Genomic DNA, 19,018 nt, shown 5'->3' with positions numbered 1-19,018 from the left:
TTGCCATGTACGTGGTCGTATTGGAGCAGTGGGACGCTCGGCAGTGCTCTTCGGCGATTGCCAGTCACAGCTGGTGGCTCAGCCACAGTGCTTGCCACCTAGTTTTTTACTCTGTGATACGTGAAGTAAAAATATTTACTTGTGATTAATGACAGATTAGATCATATCTTCAGAGTGAATGACTAAAACATACAGAGAGAAGAGGAGTTAGAATGACGCTAAGGCCGTGGGTGACGAGGTCAGGCTGTTGCCCGTCCCCTCGGCACACGTGTGCTACAGTTGGCTGTGCTGCTGGTTTTCCTCCACGAGTGAGCCTTTCCCAGTGTTTTCCATGATTTTGGAGTTTAGGATCAAAAATGGTCTGGGACTTATGATTTCAGTGTAATGCATTTTAAAGCAAACTGTAGATTTTGTAGAATAGTAGAACTATATGTTCTACAAATGAAAGTATTTCACTATTTAGAAGATGCATTGTGTGCATAATTTTACATTGAATGGAATTAGCATCTAGAATATTGGATATATATATAATACGGATATATACGGATATATACTAATATGGAATGTTGAATGAAAAATAATTTATGGTACTATCTGGCTAGCTTAAGATGCTGTGTACTTAAAATAGTTAGGAAGGCATGCCTTTTGTGGAGTGTTTTTACCACACGCATAAAGCAGCAAAAACAAAAGGAATGGGCCTGATGCGATAGCCCAGTGGCTAAAGTCCTCACCTTGCACGTGCCAGGATCCCACGTGGGCACCGGTTCTAATCCTGGCAGCCCTGCTTCCCATCCAGCTCCCTGCTTGTGGCCGGGGGACGCAGTGGAGGACGGCCCCAAGGCTTGACTCTGCATTCACGTGATCTTTATGTATATTTCTTCACAACAGTTTTTGCAAGTAAAGAAACTTATCAGAATAACACAATTCCTAGTTAAATTTATGCATGGAATGTCTCTGAAGGCTCACTGTCCCCACTGACATAATAGCAAATAGAGGAAACTCACAGTGCAAGAAATCCACAGTGTTAGAGGATGTATTTTTTTCTCTGCATTGCTGCTACTATCTGTAAAACTTTTACCTCATTGCAGTTAATTATCCTTCATGTTTTATTGCATCAGACTTTAACATGAGCACATTGCTATAGTTTTTATGTAAAGTGCAAATTATCATGGTAAATATTAAATACTTCTTCAACACTTCTTCACAGATGGGAAACCAAATTACTCATCTTCATTCCAATAGTTTCTCATTTATCAATTATGACTTTCTTTTTAAAGCAACTGCCTTTACGCCACTATATGGTCAGTAGCAGAAAGTTAGTTTGCAATTAATTTAGCCTACTGACTTTGAGATTAATGATTTTTTAAAAAAGGAATTGTTTAAGATGTTGTATTTGTGTTATATTTAACATGTGGTGCTTATTATTATGCTAAAGTGCCTTTTTATTTTAAGTTTTTATTTACTGAAAGAGTCATAGGGAGAGGGTTCTTCCATGTATTGGTTCCTCCCCAGATGACTACAATGATCAGGACTAAGCTCGGGGCGAAGGGGTATCTGGGTTTCCCTTGAGGGCACAAGCCCCTGACTCCTGGACCCCTCCGCTGCCTTCCCAGGCGCGTAATAGGGGAGCTGGGTAGAAAGCGAAGCTACCGGACATGAACCTGTGCTGCAACACTGGCTCCACAGTGCCTAAATCTTGATAACTCAAAATCATACAAACCGTACCAGGCAACTTCAAAAAAACCCAAATGTCCTTTGCAGGGCCTGAGTTATTTCTCGCGTTGAGCTTTCTGCCGTCATGTGCTATATGTCTCTTTCCCAGGTGAACCGCCCTATAGGCAGGGTGCAGATCTTCACCGCGGACTTGTCCGAAATCCCCCGTTGCAACTGTAAGGCCACTGACGAGAACCCTTGTGGCATCGACTCGGAGTGCATCAACCGCATGCTGCTGTATGAGTGCCACCCCACGGTGTGCCCTGCTGGAGGGCGCTGTCAGAACCAGTGCTTCACCAAGCGCCAGTACCCCGAGGTGGAGATTTTCCGCACCTTGCAGAGGGGTTGGGGCCTGCGGACAAAAACAGATATTAAGAAGGTGAAGAAAACTTTGAATTAACATTTTTGTTGATTTTTCTTTGTTTGTTTTTGCACTTACTTGATATGATGTGATGCTTGTTAGAAAAATCACCACATAGGTCACTGTTAGAAATTATCCTGTTTTTGTGTGTCACGTCCTTTTGGAACCCAGTGGCTTGAGTGCAGCTTCCCTGTGCCTCTGACCTCGTCGGCTTCAGTTGTGCTCCAGCAAGGGGAGTGCGCAGAGCTGGTGTGACCTGTAGTTGGGAGATTACACAGGGTTTGAATTACCTATTAAATAGCAGAATCTGGTTTCACTGAGGAAAATACAGATTTGGATTAATGCGACATGAAGTAAAGAAGGTTAAGCCTGTTCTAATGAAAATGCTGCAATGTATTCAACTTGCTGCTGGGCAGAATCTGTGTATTTCTAATAAACGGGTAATATACAGCCTATGTAAAATAAATCTTATTTGACAATGCTGTTAGGCTTAGTCTGATTATAATTTCTGAAGAATTTATTGGGAGCTTCTGTCTAAGGAATTAATGGATATGGGCCTGATGTTCAGTGATCTGCCAGGCAGATCTACTGGCAGTCATGGGTCAGTCATTGGTGAGTGGAAGCACAAATGGCCTTGTGACATGTGTTGAAGGAACTGAAGCTAACTTGTCTCTGAGGCTTCTGTAAGTTGAGACTCGACAGAGGAGTAATTGGATAAGATAAAGTGAGTGTTAAAGCTTTGCAGGTCAGTGGGGTAGTAGGTGTGACTCTAGGAGGGAGGACCATGTTGTGAAATGTTCAGGAACAGCTGTCGAAGCAAGTTCCATGGAGGATAACAGTGTTTCAGGGAGATTGACTTTGAGGCACCAGGGCAGGTTCAGGAATTGACCATCCATGTCTGTCCATGTTTCCATTGCAAGGAAGCTTAAGCTTCCATTCTTTCCATGTTGGTGGATCCTTACTGTCCACTGTGTCACAGTCTTTGTGCTGCAGGGATGGTGGTTCTCAGCAGGTGCCTGAGGCATCATGGAGCAGTTACTCATAAGCTTCTATGCATATGATCTGCTTTTGGAAAATGGTGTTCTAAAAAGTGAATCATTTTGGGTACTGTATATGTGAACGTTGATGTACTTTTTGCCACTAATTCAGGAGCTGCTTTTTGTTCCAGGGAGAGTTTGTGAATGAGTATGTGGGTGAGCTAATAGACGAAGAAGAATGCAGAGCTCGAATCCGTTATGCCCAAGAACATGATATCACCAATTTCTATATGCTGACCCTAGATAAAGTAAGTATCCACGTATTGTTGTAAAATTATCAGGTAGAACATTTCCCCTGCCTCAAGCAAGGTTTCCCTTGTATTGGCAGAGATTGCTTGCTTGAGTTCTGGCTGTGCAGCCGTAGCTGGACACTAAAACTGAGTGGAACATTCTTTTTGAATGATCTGATAAAACTTGGGGATTTTATCTTTTTGCATATCTCTATAAGATTAAGACTTGAATCTAAAAAAACAAATGCTCAGTCTTGTACCCTGCACAGATGGAGGAACTGCTTTACCAATATCCTTCCAATGCCGTGGAAGGAGCTCATGTAATCCCCTCATTTCCAAATTGTATTTGGAACTGAATTCTAGTTTCAGTGTTCTCACATTGATATTTTCCACGGGTCTGTGATTTGACTTTCAAACTTCGTGGCCTTGATGGTTTGTGAGACCTCACGTTTAGACACGCTGATTTTAGTTTGGGATGGAGATTTGAAATCAATATTTAAGTCTTTGTCAGACATTGTTGTGCTAGCGCTCCAGATTCTTCTTTTGTATATTGAAGCACAACCCAAAAATAACCATTTCTGAAGATTTTCTAAGTGGTAGTGGTGCTGCTAGTCCAGGGACTAGTTTGAGAACCACTATCCTCCGAAATTCAAGCTTTGCTGTTTTAAGGGATGATGTCAGAGCCAGCTGCTGCGTAGGCCACCTGCACCCAGAGCTGTGTGCCTGGGGTAGAACTCTGGCTCTACTCTCCACTTTGGCTACCTACCCACACACACCCTAGAACAGCAAGTGGGCTTCCAGCAGCTGAGTCCCTGCAAGTCTTAAATATAACTTCTCTTGGAATTGTAGGACCGAATCATCGATGCTGGCCCCAAAGGAAACTATGCGCGGTTCATGAATCATTGCTGCCAGCCAAACTGTGAGACTCAGAAATGGTCTGTGAATGGCGATACCCGTGTTGGTCTTTTTGCCCTGAGTGACATTAAAGCAGGTAAGACCCATTTTAAATATTCTGCAGTTTAGACCTGAATTTCAAGCCTAGCACAGTAGCCTCGTGGCTAAAGTCCTCACCTTACATGCACTGGGATCCCATATGGGCGCCAGTTAATGTCCCAGTGGCCCACTTCTCATCCAGCTCCCTGCTTGTGGCCTGGGAAAGCAGTCGAGGATGGCTCTGAGCCTTGGGACCCTGCACCTGTGTGGGAGACCCCGAAGAAGCTCCTGGCTTCAGATCAGCTTAGCTCCAGCCATTGGAAGATCTTCCTCTCTGTCTCTCCTCCTCTTTGTATATCTGCCTTTCTTATATGAAATAAATATTTTTAAAAAATACTTGAATTTCACATTTTATCCTCTGAAAGGTTCATGTATCTATTCCCCAAAGTGAAGTCTCCTGGCTTCAGATCAACTCAGCCCTAGTTGTTGCTGCTGTTTAGCAAGTTAACCAGAACATGGAAGATCTCTCTCCCTCTCTCTCTGTTTCTTCTTCTCTCTGTAAATCTACCTTTCCTATGAAAAAAGTTTTGGTTTTTTGTTTGTTTGGTTGTTGTTGATGATGATGTTTGTTTGAAGGTACATCAGAGCTGCAGTTTTGGTGCTGTTGGTTGACCCTCCAGCCTGCTACTCTGGCAGCCCATATTAGCACTGGTTCAGGCCCCACTGCTCTACTTCCAGTCCAGCTCCCTGTTATTTAGCCTGGGAATGTAGTCTAAATGGCTCAGGAGTTGGGGGCCCTGCCATCCACATGGGAGACCTGGATAGAGTTCCAGGATCCTAGCTTAGGCTTAGATCAGCTGCACCATTGCAACCATTAAGAGTGGGGTCAGGGGCCCGGCGGCGTGGCCTAGTGGCTAAAGTACTTGCCTTGAACGCGCCGGGATCCCATATGGGCGCCGGTTCTAATCCCGGCAGCTCCACTTCCCATCCAGCTCCCTGCTTGTGGCCTGGGAAAGCAGTTGAGGACGGCCCAATGCATTGGGACACTGCACCCGTGTGGGAGACCTGGAAGAGGTTCCTGGTCCTGGCATCGGATTGGCGCGTACCAGCCCGTTGCGGCTCACTTGGGGAGTGAAACATCGGATGGAAGATCTTCCTCTCTGTCTCTCCTCCTCTCTGTATATCCGGCTTTCCAATAATAATAAAAATCTTTAAAAAAAAAAAAAAAAAAAAAAAGAGTGGGGTCAGAAAATTGAGCATCTCTTCCCCCCCCGCCCCCCCCCCGTAACTCTGCCTTTCAAATAAATGAGCAAAATCGTAATTATAAAAAAAGAGAGAAAATCTAATATGGCATTGATAGTGAAGTTACATGATAAATATTTTTCATAAATTTTATCATTTTAAGAATGAAATTGGCCACGGCCCAGTAGCCTAGTGGCGAAAGTCCTTGCCTTGCATGTTCTGGGATCCCATTTGGAACTGCTGCTGCTGCTTTTTTTTTTTTTTTTTAATTACACTGCATTATGTGATACAGTTTTATAGGCACTGGGATTCCCCCCACCCCTCCCCAAGCCCTCCCCCATGGTAGATTCCTCCACCCTGTTGCATTATCACAGTTCAAGTTCACATGAGAGTCTTTCATTGCAAGCATATACCAAACATAGAGTCCAGCATCTTACTGTCCAGATAAGTTCAACGGCTTGTTGGGGAGACCATCTCTGGTCTGAAGGTAGAGCCAGCAGAGTATCATCCCGATCAATTAAAAGCTCCAACGTAACATCAGCAACAATTTATAACATTATGGAATTAATGGACATAGTATTGAGTAGTCAATATGTTAAAAAAAAAGTGCAAGTTCTTTACCACATCCTGTGACTTCTTCATTGACATTTCAATTTTAGTTTATATACCACTGGGTTCTATACACCTTAAAATGGCTACAGATTACTATTCAGCTGTCTCATGTCTATTTTCATTATAGTATTTAGCATTTTATAGCGTTGAAGCATAATTTTGCTGAACCTGGCTTTTTTTTGGGTAGTCTAGACTGGCTTATAACTCTAACAAGACATATGTCAACAATTTAGGTGCTGAACCGTTTTAGGAGGGGTGTGCAGAGAAATCTTCAGTACCCTAGTGAGGGGTAACTAATCTTTGTGTAAGAATGGAATTGACACCCTCCAACTTGCATTTTGTTTTAATAGATGTATTGATTTACTTGAAAGGTTGATTTACACAGAGAGCAGGACAGATAGCAAAGAGGGTTCTTCCATCTCCTGCACCTTCCTAGTGGATGCAGCAGCTCCAGTATGTAAGCCACCTTCTACTTTTCCCAGGTCATTAGCAATTAGCTGGATCAGAAGTGGTGTAGCTGTGCGTTAATCAGCCCCCAAATAAGACGCCTGCACTGCAGGCAACCGCTGTACTCACTGTACCACAGAGCCTACCCCTAACTTGCATGCTTTTAAAAATACTTATTGATTTAAAGTTTCTTTTGAAAGAATTACTGGGAGAGAAGTCAATACACAGATTTTCCGTTGCTGAGCCACTGCCCAGATGGCTACAATGGCCAGGTTTCTGCCCAGCTGAAGCCATGAGCCAGGAACTTCTCTCCGGTCTCTCACACTTGGGCCACTCTGATGCTTTCTCAGACCAGTAGCAGGGAGCTGGAACGGAAATGGAGCAGCTGGAGCATGGATCGGTGTTCATATGGGGAGCCAGCATCACAGATGGTGGCTTTGCCCTCTCTACCACAATACTGACCCAACTGTTAGAATCCAGTATGTACAGCCAGCCACCGTGACCTAGTGGCTAAAGTCCTTGCTTTGGACGTGCCATGATCCCATATGGGCAGTGATTCTAATCCCAGTGGCCCTGCTTCCCATCCAGCTTCCTGTTGTGGCCTGGGAAAGCAATCAAGGATGGCCCAGGAACTTGGAAACCTGCACGTGTGTGGGAAACCTGGAAGAGGCTCCTGGCTCCTGGCTCCTGGCTTCGGATCAGCACAGCTCTGACCATTGCAGCAGCATGGGGAGTGAATCAACAGACAGAAGATCCTCCTCTCTGTCTGTCCTCCTCTGTATATTTGACTTTCTAATAAAAACAAGATAAATCATTTAAAAAGTCTAATATGGAATTTTGAAACATATAGAATTTTGAAACATATAGAATTTTGAAACAGAAGAAAAGTTGTATGACTTCAAAATGAATATTCCAGAAGCATTAGTAAAACAGTTAAAAATTGTTGTTATAGACTTAAATTGGTACTGGACTAACCTGGCTAATTCATAATTTACAGTAGTATAGTGTACTGTTAGCATAGAAATCCCATTTGCACTTTCTGGAAAAGGATTTGAGCGCCATTGTCTCCTATTGTGTATTGGTTTTGTAATCTTTAAAAATTGTATTTCTGTTTAGAGGGATTTTATTTACTGGATAATTCCCCACAAACTGAGGCTGGGTCACTCTATAGCTGGGAGCCAGGTTTATATCCCACATTGGAGGCAAGTACCCAACTACTTTTGCAATCTCTGTTGCCTCCTGGGGTCATCACTGGCAGAAGGCCTGCCAGGAGCTGCAGCTGCCTCCAGAGAGGAAGCTCCAGCACCCCTCTAGGGAACCTCGCTGTCCTAATCTAGGCTGAACTCCTGCTCCATTGGGTTTACAGGATTGCTTTTATTGCTTTTAGAATTCCAAATTTTTTAATTTTAGTGTTCAAACAGCTTGTACCTTTCCTTTTGCATTTGCTGTTTATTAGCCACTACATGGTGAAGATAAAACACTGCAGTATCATTATATTATGCATTGCACTCTGCTTGGCAAAATGATACTGATTTTAAAACACTGACTTGTATCATGTTTTTGGAATGAGTGAATGACATCAGAGTAACTCGATAGGGTGGTTCTTTCAAACAGGAAGGATCATGTAAACACCGGGAACCAGACATTATTCAAACATCCTAGCTCATTGTGTCTTAGCAAAGCGACTGTAAAGAAGGTGGTTTTATATGTGTGTTCCTGGAGGCTCAGATGTTTCTCTTGCTTCTGTTCCCCTTTTCCCTGATCATTGTAGGGCTGAAAGGGTTCCTCTTTTACAATTCCTCCAGTGTTAGTTCTGGAGTTTCGTGCTAGCATGCCTTCCCGTTGTGAGCACGTGTCCCTCAGATCCCTCTGGTAGTATCCCTGTGCTTGACTGCCTTTGCTCTGTGGCCGCAAGCCTCTCTGCTGCTTTGTGGGACTTGGTGCTGGAGCTTGCAGACCTTGTTCCTGTGCTCATGTGCCTTCTAGCCTCCTTGCTTGAGACGGGGACTATGGGACAGGTGACGCTGAGGCGGGGTGTGTCTGTTGGAATGGAACCGTAGGCAGACAGAGGGAATCATTCTCACCCAGCTCTCTGGGCTCTTCATAAACTGTCGCTGTCTCCCACATGTGCCGTCCTCACTCCTTGTGTCTTCTCGGATGTTCTTGGCCATCTAAAGTAACTGTAGATCTTGCAAGGATTATTGCATATTGGACTGTTCCAGGATAGTTGCTGTGTTTCCTTTCTCATGGCTGATACTGGTTTGATACCTTTACCTGACTTTGTCCGAAGGTGTTGGGCAAGCAGAATATTAGGCCATATATTCAGTTGTCTGATATTTGAACATGGTGTTGCACATCTACGGAAATTCAGTTAGGTAGTAACATGTATTTTAGCCAAAAAAAAAAAAAATATATATATATATATATAATCAGGCTGGTAACTTGACAGTGAATGTGACACTTGGTGCCTGCAAGTTTAAGTGTAAGTCTGTTATAGTTTGCTAAACTTAATAACTAAATGATTATCTGTTTGCAGCATTAGATATCAATTGTGCCTAGTCCCAGCGAGGAAAGATTTTGTTATTCTGCAATGGAAAGTCTCCCTGAGACCTGGTGGTCTTGCCAGTTCTCTGGTGTAAGCCATGGTCCCAATACCGAGGGAACTATTCTTTCTACCAGGCCTTCCCTTGTCACACATGAAAGGTACACTTGGAATGGATCTGTGAGCTTTATGTGTACTCACAGTCTGATCACAAGGACAAACAAGGGGTAACTTTTTTTTATTATTTTAAATTTTGAATTTTTTTTTAAAGATTTATTTATTTTTATTACAAAGTCAGATATACAGAGAGGAGGAGAGACAAGGAGGAAGGTCTTCCGTCCAATGTTTCACTCCCCAAGTGAGCCGCAACGGCCGGTGCTATGCCGATCCGAAGCTGGGAACCAGGAACCTCTTCCGAGTCTCCCACACGCGGGTGCAGGGTCCCAATGCATTGGGCCGTCCTCAACTGCTTTCCCAGGCCACAAGCAGGGAGCTGGATGGGAAGTGGAGCTGCTGGGATTAGAACCGGTGCCCATATGGGATCCCGGGGCGTTCAAGGTGAGGACTTTAGCCACTAGACCACGCCGCTGGGCCCTAAATTTTGAATTTTACTATACTATTCTGTAGTCTGGGATTCCCACCACCCAATTCCCACCCCTGACTGATTTTCAAACGAGGAGTATTTTGTACCTTAATTTTGCACTTCTGTTTTCAAGTTTACAAATTACCGTGTGTGCCTTAATAAGACTGTGAGATTTTCTTATCCATTCACAAAGTGGGCTGCTCGTAGCTCCGACCATTCAGGCAGGTGGCAGCATAGTTTGGACATATAGCCAAGCTCCTCTGTACTCTACACCATGACCCTGTACTGTCATACCAGGTGAAATATGCTTCCAGACAGAAACTCGATAGATTTTCTCCATGTATTTATTCCCAGTGCCTGGCATACTTATACAAGCCAAGTTATCAGTTCATATATTTTGAATCTAAATGGTTAGAAATAAGTGAAAATCAACTTGGAGGTTTGAATGATGACTCAACTTGCTAATCATCCTCCTCCAAACACCAGCATTCCATGGGGACGCCAGTTTGTGTTCCAACTGCTCTACTTTTCATCCCGCTGCCCAAGTTCATGACATGGAAAAGCAGCTGAGGATGGCCCACATCTCTAGGATCCTGCATCCATGTGAGAGACCCAGAAGAAGCTCCTGGCTCTTAGTTTCAGATGAGAATTAATTTTATAGGATTAGAATTGATATTGTGAAATTAGGGTTAATAACTTGTTATCCTCTTGTTAAAAATCTATTCTCTTGGACATTAATATCCTTTGTCACTAATATAGAAATAATGTTTCTGATACGATAGATATTAATGGTTTCACTGTCTTTAATGCAGGAACTGAACTTACCTTCAACTACAACCTTGAATGTCTTGGAAATGGAAAGACCGTTTGCAAATGTGGAGCTCCAAACTGCAGTGGCTTCTTGGGCGTGAGGCCAAAGGTAGCACACTTCTTGATTTTGTATTAGTAGTAATAATGTGGTCCTCTTTCCCTAACAGTATGAACAGATCTTGATTTTCATAAGATACATATTTTTGATAGAATTATTAACGTATAACGTATGTATGGCAGTGACAGAGGCGGTCCATCTGCTTGTACACTCCGGAGGCCCACATCAGCGATGGCTGGGAGCCAAGTGCTCCTTCCAGGTCTCCCCAATGAGTGGCAGGGGACCACATGCTGGAGACCATCATCTACGGCCTCCTGGGCCGATGAGCCAGAAACTGGGTCAGAAGGAAAGTAGCCACCACTCGTTCCAGACACCCTGATATAGGATGCTGGCGTGGTAGCCTCGTGGCTAAGGTCCTCACCTTGCATGCACCAGGATCCCATGTGGGCTCTGGTTCTAACCCTGTGGTCCTACTTCCCATCCATCTCCCTGCCTGTGGTCTGGGAAAGCAGTCAGGGATGGCCCAAGGCCTTGGGACCCTGCACCCCTGTGGGAGACCTGAAGAGGCTTCGGGTTACTGGCTTTGGATCAGCTCAGCTCCGGCCGTTGCGCCCACTTCGGGAGTGAATCATCAGATGAAAGAAATTCCTCTCTCCTCCTCTCTGTATATCTGACTTTCAAATTAAAAAAAAAAAAATGCGGGCCCAGCGGCGTGGCCTAGCGGCTAAAGTCCTCGCCTTGAAAGCCCCGGGATCCCATATGGGCGCCGGTTCTAATCCCGGCAGCTCCACTTCCCATCCAGCTCCCTGCTTGTGGCCTGGGGAAGCAGTTGAGGACGGCCCAATGCATTGGGACCCTGCACCCGCGTGGGAGACCCGGAAGAGGTTCCAGGTTCCCAGCTTTGGATCGGCGCAGCACTGGCCCGTTGCGGCTCACTTGGGGAGTGAATCGTTGGATGGAAGATCTTCCTCTCTGTCTCTCCTCCTCTGTGTATATCTGACTTTGTAATAAAATGAATAAATCTTTTTAAAAAAAAATGCTTACCCCCCTCCCCCAAAAAAATGCCTGCCCCAAGAAGGTAGTTTTGGGAAGTAATGAAATTAAGTATCATTGGTGTTTGGCTTCTAAATATCTGCATATGGGTCACTGATTAAGGTAGGGAGGGTTGAGGGATGCAGGAAGGAGGGTGGGACAAATGTGTACTTTTTTTTTCTTTCTTTTTCTGGAGGTGAGGAGAGGGATGGGAAAGTGCCACACCTTGCTGTGAAACTGCGACTGCGACTGGGGATGGGGGATGTTCATGTGATGTCATCTTGGGGACGCCAGTGTGGGGAAACGTATTCCCAAGGTGTTACTTGAGTGGTTTTTTTTTTTTTCTTTTCTTTTTATTTATTTATTTATTTATTTAGGCAATCTTTACATTGTTGATTAGGGTAAAAGTTACAAGGGCTAAAAGGAATATTGAGAAGCCCCACCCATTCTCCCACCCCCTCCCCCAGGTCCCGGATGTAGGGCATGCTCTGAGATCCTTGCTCAAGTGGTCCCAGTAGTTCACCAGTTATGCATCACTGCCCATCGCCACTCCAGGCACGAAGAGGCCGTCGAAGAATCCATCGATTGACATAGTCCATCATAGAGTCTCCCTTTGTCCAGTGTTTCGCTGCCAACATATAGTTGTGATGGTTGACTGACCCGTTCTGTTTTCCCGGTTAAGGTTCTGAGTCTGCCATTTCGATTGAGGGAATCCCCAAAGAAACCTTGAGGTGTTCCCAGACCAGATTCCTATATGTACTAGCAAGTACAGGACCTGGCACAGTCCATCTCCCCGGTCAGCTGGTGGTTGCAGTTGCTGGGTTGGTGCTGTCTTCAGCCCTGACTTCCACTGGAACCAATGGGTGCCGCAATCCATCCTAGTTCCGCCCATCACACACTCAGCCATCACACAAACCAGTGGGAGTCACAACACAGTCAGAGCGACCCCCAACAACCCCCGCCAGGCCCGCCCCTACCCTGGTTTGCCAGTATGTGGAGCAGACCAGCTCAGTCTGCCCCACATCCCACCTGGCTCTCGTAAATGTCGAAGGGTATTGGAGCTTAGTTCCATCCAACCAGCTCAACTATCCAGCCCCCAGCCCCCAACCCTCTCCCCACCCCTCCTAGTTATTTTGTACCCTCCCATGGGAGTGGCAACCCCGGAGGGAGGAGCCCACCATTTCCCTCCCAGGTCCTTCCCACTCCTGATCGTGTTCTCTCCAGGTGGCCCTGTGGTTGGGCTTGACCGTATTAGCCCCCAGTGCCAGCTGCTTCTACGGTTAAGCCCCAACAGCTCCCCGCCTCTAGTTTTGTTAGCACCAGTAGGAATAGTCCGCCCATTCTGGCTCTTCCCTCATCTGGTCCACATGAGGCACATAGGTGCTGCAACCCTGCCTAGTGTGGTCTATCCTCATTCCAGCTCATGCTCTCCAGTGGGAGTAGCTGTCCAGCAAGGGAACCACCCCTTATTCCCCTGTCGGCTCTGCCCCTCCATTCCTGGTTCTCACGTGTGCTGATTGGGTGCTGCGGTCACATCTGGCACAAGCAGCCTCACCTTGGCATTCTGTGTTGTGTATTGTTTTTGCCGCAACCGAACCTGTCTCAACTCACACCCTGCTCCGGCGTTCGGATTTGCCAGTGGATGACGCGCACTGATCCAACCTAGTCCACCCCCAACCCATGCCAAATGTATGCCAGTGGGACACTTTCCATAACCTCTTCTGGGCTATTTCCATCCATGCTTCCTGCGCTTATTTGTAGGATCTGTGTCCTGTCAGAGGAGTTGCTCAGGCTCCTCCCTCAAAACCCCTCCTGATGCCAGGTTTCGTGCTTACCAGTGGGTCCATGGGCCAGCACCACTACTTGAGTGGTTTTGATAGTTCTGAGACATTGTTGGTTTTGTTGCACCAGCCTTGAGAAACTCCAAGGCTTATTGGATGACCAAGTCTGTCTTTAGTGCATCCGCAGGTCCAGACACTTGCTGCAAAACTTGCCTAGGGTAGTGGTCCAACCTGTTCTGCTTTCCATCCTCTGATGAGGCACTTGGTGTCCTCTGCTGACCTAAATGAGCTGGCTCTCAGGTCCTCCATGTGCATCTGGGTATGCTGTCTGCCTCACAGACCACAACAACTGGAGGCCCAGTCCCAGTACATGTACATGTCCCCTATCGGACCACACGACCTGCGATTTTTCCCTTGACAAGGTTCTAAGTCCAGTGGTTTAGTCAGGGAGTCGCCCCCAAGAAACCTCGTGTGGGGTTACCTCAGACCTGCCTCCTGTATGCACCAACTAGTACAGGGTCTCATTTGGTCTTTTACCTGCACCAGCCAATGCGCATACCAGTGGATGGAAGCTTCCTAGTCAGTTTCATCCCAGCCCCATATCTCACACGAACAGTCAAGTGCTATGGCATTGAGCAGTCCAGCCCACCGCAGACCCAGTCTTGATGCACATTGGTGGGTGCTGCAGCCTAGTCAGTACCTCATCCTAGCTCCACCTGGCTTACCCCCAGTTCCAGTTCATCATGCTGGTGTGTGCTACAGCTCTGTCCAGCCTAGCCAGGCCCTAGTCCTTGCCATCAAGTGAACTGGCAGATGTTGTGGCCCACACAGACCCGGCCCCCATGTATGCTGATGGTTTCTATGGCCTGACCTGGTCTCTCTTGGGCTGGGCTATCCCCAACCTCAGCATGCAGCCCAGCGGGAGCTGCAGTCTAGTTAGGGAGTTCCCCAAGTTCCCCTATCAGACCAGCTCACAGCCCCAGATCTCGCACGCTCAAGTAGCTGCTCAGCATATCCTGAAAATGGCCTGCCTCGATCTGGCATTCTTGGAGGGTACTGCAGCAGTGCCCAACCAGTCCACCCCCATGTTCGCTCTCACAGGTGGGTGCTAATCCCAGCCCCAACTGGCCCACTCCGAGACCCCACTCTCATGTGGAACAATGGGTGCCACATCCTAGCCTTGCCTGTCCCATCCCACACCCACTCTGTCCCTTCTGAATACCTGTGGGTAATGGGACCTACCTAGCCCAGTCTGTCCTGCTCTCAGCCTACATATATGCTGAGAGGTGCTGCAACCGTGTTCATCCCAATCTTCCCCTAGTCCTGGTTCTCACTGCAGCCTAGTGAAGAAGTCTTGTAGTTCCCCTACCAGGTCAGCTGCCAGCCTGGACAGTGAGTGGTATAGCCTAAACCTGCCCAGCCTGCCCCATCCTTTGCTGTCATGTGAACTGACAGGTGAGGTCTCCTAGCCCAGTGCACAAGTGCTAGTGAGTGCAGAGGCTTGGCCCAGCCCAGTTCAGCCCCTGAGCCAGCCCACATACATGACAAGTGTTGCAGCCTAGCCTAGCATGGCATGGCCCATACTCCATCCTGGCTCTTGTGTGCCAGGGGATAATGTGTCCTGGCCTGCTCTCTGGCCAGCCCTGGCACTTGTGGTCACCAGTGGGTGCTCTACAGCCCAGTTCCCATAAGTTCTCCTACCAGGCTGGCTCCTAGACCCAGATCTCAGGCTTGTTGGCAGCTGTTAAATCCCTGCCCAGCAGCATCTGTCCCCAGTCCTGGTCTTTGTACATGTTGTCGGGTGCTGCCAGTCCCCTGAGTGTCAGTGAGTTTCATGGCCTCGCATAGTTTTGCAAGTTTGTGAACCCACACAGTGCCTACGGGATTTGCCCTCAGATCTGGTTCTTTCACATGCCAGTTGGTGTCACAGCCTAGCCTTGCCAGACAAGCCCTCTAGCTCACGTCTGCAATGTGAGAGATTTGATCTAATCCAGACATGCTCCCCTGTTTTCCTTTTCTAAACCACCCAGTCTCAGCTTTCTTGTTTACCTGTAAGTGCAGTGGCCCAGTTCATGGAAGCCTTGGAAGTCATCCCACCCCTGTAAAGTACTCCCTCGGCAGCCCCTACTCGCATCTACAGCCCCCTTGCCAGTGCAGGTCCTGGGGTGGCCTTTCAGCCGACGCACTGGCCCCTCTCACGTATCTTTAAAAAAATAGGCAGCTTTGCTGGCACACTGGTATAGTTAAGAGTTAGTCAACTGTTGGCAGATTTTCTCCCGGGAGTTGCCCACAGCTGGGGTACTAAATATTCTAATAAGCAGTTTGGGTAAGCAAGAAAATATCTTTGCATATTGTTGAAGGAAGAATTTTGAATAATCTGACTTTTAACTAATGATATGCTACATTCTAGACATTTGAAGGGCTACAAGACAAGAACCTGTAAACTAGGTTACTTCCCACACCTTTATTGGCCTTAACTGATCTCACGTCTCCTATAATAAGCTATGTAGATTTAGTATCTCTGTCATCCTGCAGTTGAATTTAAGATTCTCGATGTAGTATAATGCCACACCATTTATTTGCACAATTATAGCAAAATATAAATATTGTTATATCTTAATACCTGTTTTTTTTATCACTTGAAATTAAAGTTGTTTAACTTTTAAGAATCATTTACAGGTCTGTAACCTGCGTTTATTAGAAAAGATTTTCCTTCCTCTTATGCAATCTTTTTATATATATATATACACATAAATATATAATATATATAATATACAAAGACAGACACAGACAGACACATACACCCCATCTGCTGATTTACTTCCCAAATGCCTGCAGTGAAGTCAGGAAACCTATTCTGGTGTTCCAAGTTCTTGAGCCATCCTTGGCTTCCCAGGTTCCTTAGCTAGAGGCTGGTTGGTGAACAGAATAGCTGGGATTGCACCAGCACTCCGACAGAAGATCCCAGAATCATAAGAGTGGCTGTGACCCCACTGCACCACAGTGCGCACCCTTTACTTAGTCTTACATGTTTCTCATGCTGTTTTTTGTGGTGGATGGAACATAATGCATGCAAACTAGACCACAGCGATTCTGATTAGGCGTTTTCCTATAATGCATTTTGTTTTTAAAGTTTAAACCTCAATAACAGGTTGTGCTAATTAACCTAGAAGTCGGTAAGACCTTAAGTCATTTTGTAGTAATTATATGAAAATAAAGAACATCTACCTGTAATTTTAATGGACAAGAAAAATCATCTCTACATTATACTGGTTACATCTATAACGTGTGGTGATGTCCTTTTCTGCATCCTTGCTTTTAGTGAACGTTGGCCTATCACTAGAGGACAGCATCTTTTTTTTTTTTTTTTTTTAAGATTTATTTATTTTTATTACAAAGTCAGATATACAGAGAGGAGGAGAGACAGAGAGGAAGATCTTCCATCCCATGATTCACTCCCCAGGTAACCACAACGGCCGGTGCTGTGCCAACTCGAAGCCAGGAGCCAGGAACTTCCTCCATGTTTCACACGTGGGTGCAGGGTCCCAAGGCTTTAGGCCGTCCTCAACTGCTTTCCTAGGCCACAAGAAGGAGCTGGATGGGAAGTGGAGCTGCCGGGATTAGAACCGGCGCCCATATGCGATCCCAGCACATTCAAGTCGAGGACTTTAGCCACTAGGCCATCGCGCTGGGCCCTAGAGGGCAGATCTTAATAAAGGCTTATGGACTGATCCTAGCTATTTCTAGGCTAAGCTGAAAAATGTGATGAAAGCCATAGCATTTGGTTATGAGTGTGGGATCAGGGAACTCCGAGACCTGCTCATCCCACCAGGGTCTGTCTTGGGAGTGACAAGCATGATCCTAATTTGATTTAAAGATTCATAGCATGGGGCAAGCCCAGTTTGTGTCCTGGCTGCTTCCCTTCTGATGCAGCTTCCAGCTGCTGCTCCTGAGAAACTGCAGAGGATGCTCCAAGTGGGAGACGCAGGGGATGAGGACGACGCTCCTAGCTCCTCTTCAGCCCGGCTCAAGTCCAGCTGTTGTCACCATTTAAGGAAAATCTCTGTCTCTTCCTTTCCCTCTGCCTCTCCTAAATCAGTCTTTTTTGTTTTTTAAAGACTTACTTATTTATTTATTTATATTAGGAAGTCAGATGTACCGAGAGGAGGAAAAACAGAGTGGAAGATCTTCATCCAATGATTCACTCCCACTCCCCAAGTGACCGCAATGGCTGAGCTGATCCAAAGCCAGGAGCTTCTTTTGGGTCTCCCACACAGGCTTTGGGCCATCCTCGGCTGCTTTCCTAGAAAGCTGGATAGGAACCTTGGCCGCCCGGACACAAACTGGTGCCCATATGCGATCCCTGTGCGTGCAAGGCAAGGACTTTAGCCACTAGGCTACCATGCCAGGCCCATAAATCAGCCTTTTAAAAAAAGGCTTGTTGAGGACAACTACCGTGAATTAGTTTTCTATCTCCTTAATACTAATTCCTTTAGTGATTTTTTTTTAATAAATATATACATACAGCAATTTGCATTGTGGCACACTGGGTTAAGCCACTTAGGCATGCCAGTTTCCTTTATCTTAGTGGCAGTTCCCGTCCCAGCTACTCAGCTTGCTGTCCAGGTTCCTGTTAATGCATTTGGGAAGGCGGCAGAAAAAGGCCTAAGTCCCTGGGACCCTGCTACCCGTGCAGCCTGATGGGGGCGGGGCTCTTGGCTGCTTACTTTGCCTTGTCTCATCCTGAATTATTGTGGCCATTTGGGAACTGAAGTAGCAAATAGAATGTCTCTCTCTGTCTTTCTCCCTCTAGCCTGCCTTTCAAATAATAACCTTTTTTTTTAATGGATATATAATCACATATATTCGACCCTTTGTTTAGCAGACTTGCCTGGCGCCTATCCTGTGTATGCTCTTGTACTCACAATGGTTTTCAGAATAGTGTATGTCCCCCGAGCAGAGACCAAGGCTCAGAGGGGATGAGCTGGTCGAGATGATGCAGCTGTGATGACCGCATGTTGTTATGTCACTTCTAGAATCAGCCTATTGCCACGGAAGAAAAGTCTAAGAAGTTCAAGAAGAAGCAACATGGAAAGCGCCGGAGCCAGGGCGAGATCACGAAGGAGCGAGAGGACGAGTGCTTCAGCTGCGGGGACGCTGGTCAGCTCGTGTCCTGCAAAAAGCCTGGCTGCCCGAAAGTCTACCATGCAGACTGTCTGAACCTGACCCGGAGGCCAGCAGGTTGGCTCCCAGCACTCGTCTGACTCGTTCCATTGGCCTTGATCAGAAAGAAGGGGTTCATGGCTTCTCCGTGCATGATGCTGAGGCCTGGGGTTCATGTTCTAGTTCTGTAGTTGTGATTCGAGCTCACACTTCTAGGATTTAAGGAAGGCAAGCTCACCTCCTATGTGTCAGATCCTTTCTTTAGATTGATGTTTTTTCGCCTTCCTGTCAACCTGCAGTGTCATTTTCTTCCTCTAATGCATATTAGTGTCAGGATTAGTGCAATAAATTGTTACCAATCAGTGCAGGAGTTCCTTTTGAAAGAAAATTTTTTCTCTCACCTCATGGAAAAATGGTTGAGATAGTAGAGCTTTCGAGATATTATGTCTGAGAGGTGGGTTGGCACCTTTCTGC

General features: G+C 46.2%; 1 protein-coding gene across 14 annotated transcripts in view; it reads left to right on the top strand.

Annotated features, from left to right (window-relative positions):
• Positions 1 to 19,018, top strand: part of NSD1 (nuclear receptor binding SET domain protein 1) — a 129,655-nt gene that overhangs the window by 103,381 nt on the left and 7,256 nt on the right. For all 14 annotated transcript variants that reach the window (XM_058677597.1, XM_058677586.1, XM_058677592.1 and 11 more), the window contains 5 exons: positions 1,823 to 2,092; positions 3,243 to 3,359; positions 4,191 to 4,332; positions 10,513 to 10,619; positions 18,418 to 18,622. In XM_058677597.1, coding sequence (XP_058533580.1) covers positions 1,823 to 2,092; positions 3,243 to 3,359; positions 4,191 to 4,332; positions 10,513 to 10,619; positions 18,418 to 18,622 — 841 coding nt within the window. The remainder of the gene's footprint in view (positions 1 to 1,822; positions 2,093 to 3,242; positions 3,360 to 4,190; positions 4,333 to 10,512; positions 10,620 to 18,417; positions 18,623 to 19,018) is intronic.

Source organism: Ochotona princeps, chromosome 19 (genome assembly GCF_030435755.1).
Source record: "Ochotona princeps isolate mOchPri1 chromosome 19, mOchPri1.hap1, whole genome shotgun sequence".
Lineage (NCBI taxonomy): Eukaryota > Metazoa > Chordata > Mammalia > Lagomorpha > Ochotonidae > Ochotona > Ochotona princeps.
The sequence above is the reverse complement of the archived record's forward strand: the minus strand, read 5'-3'. Positions and strand labels throughout refer to the sequence as shown.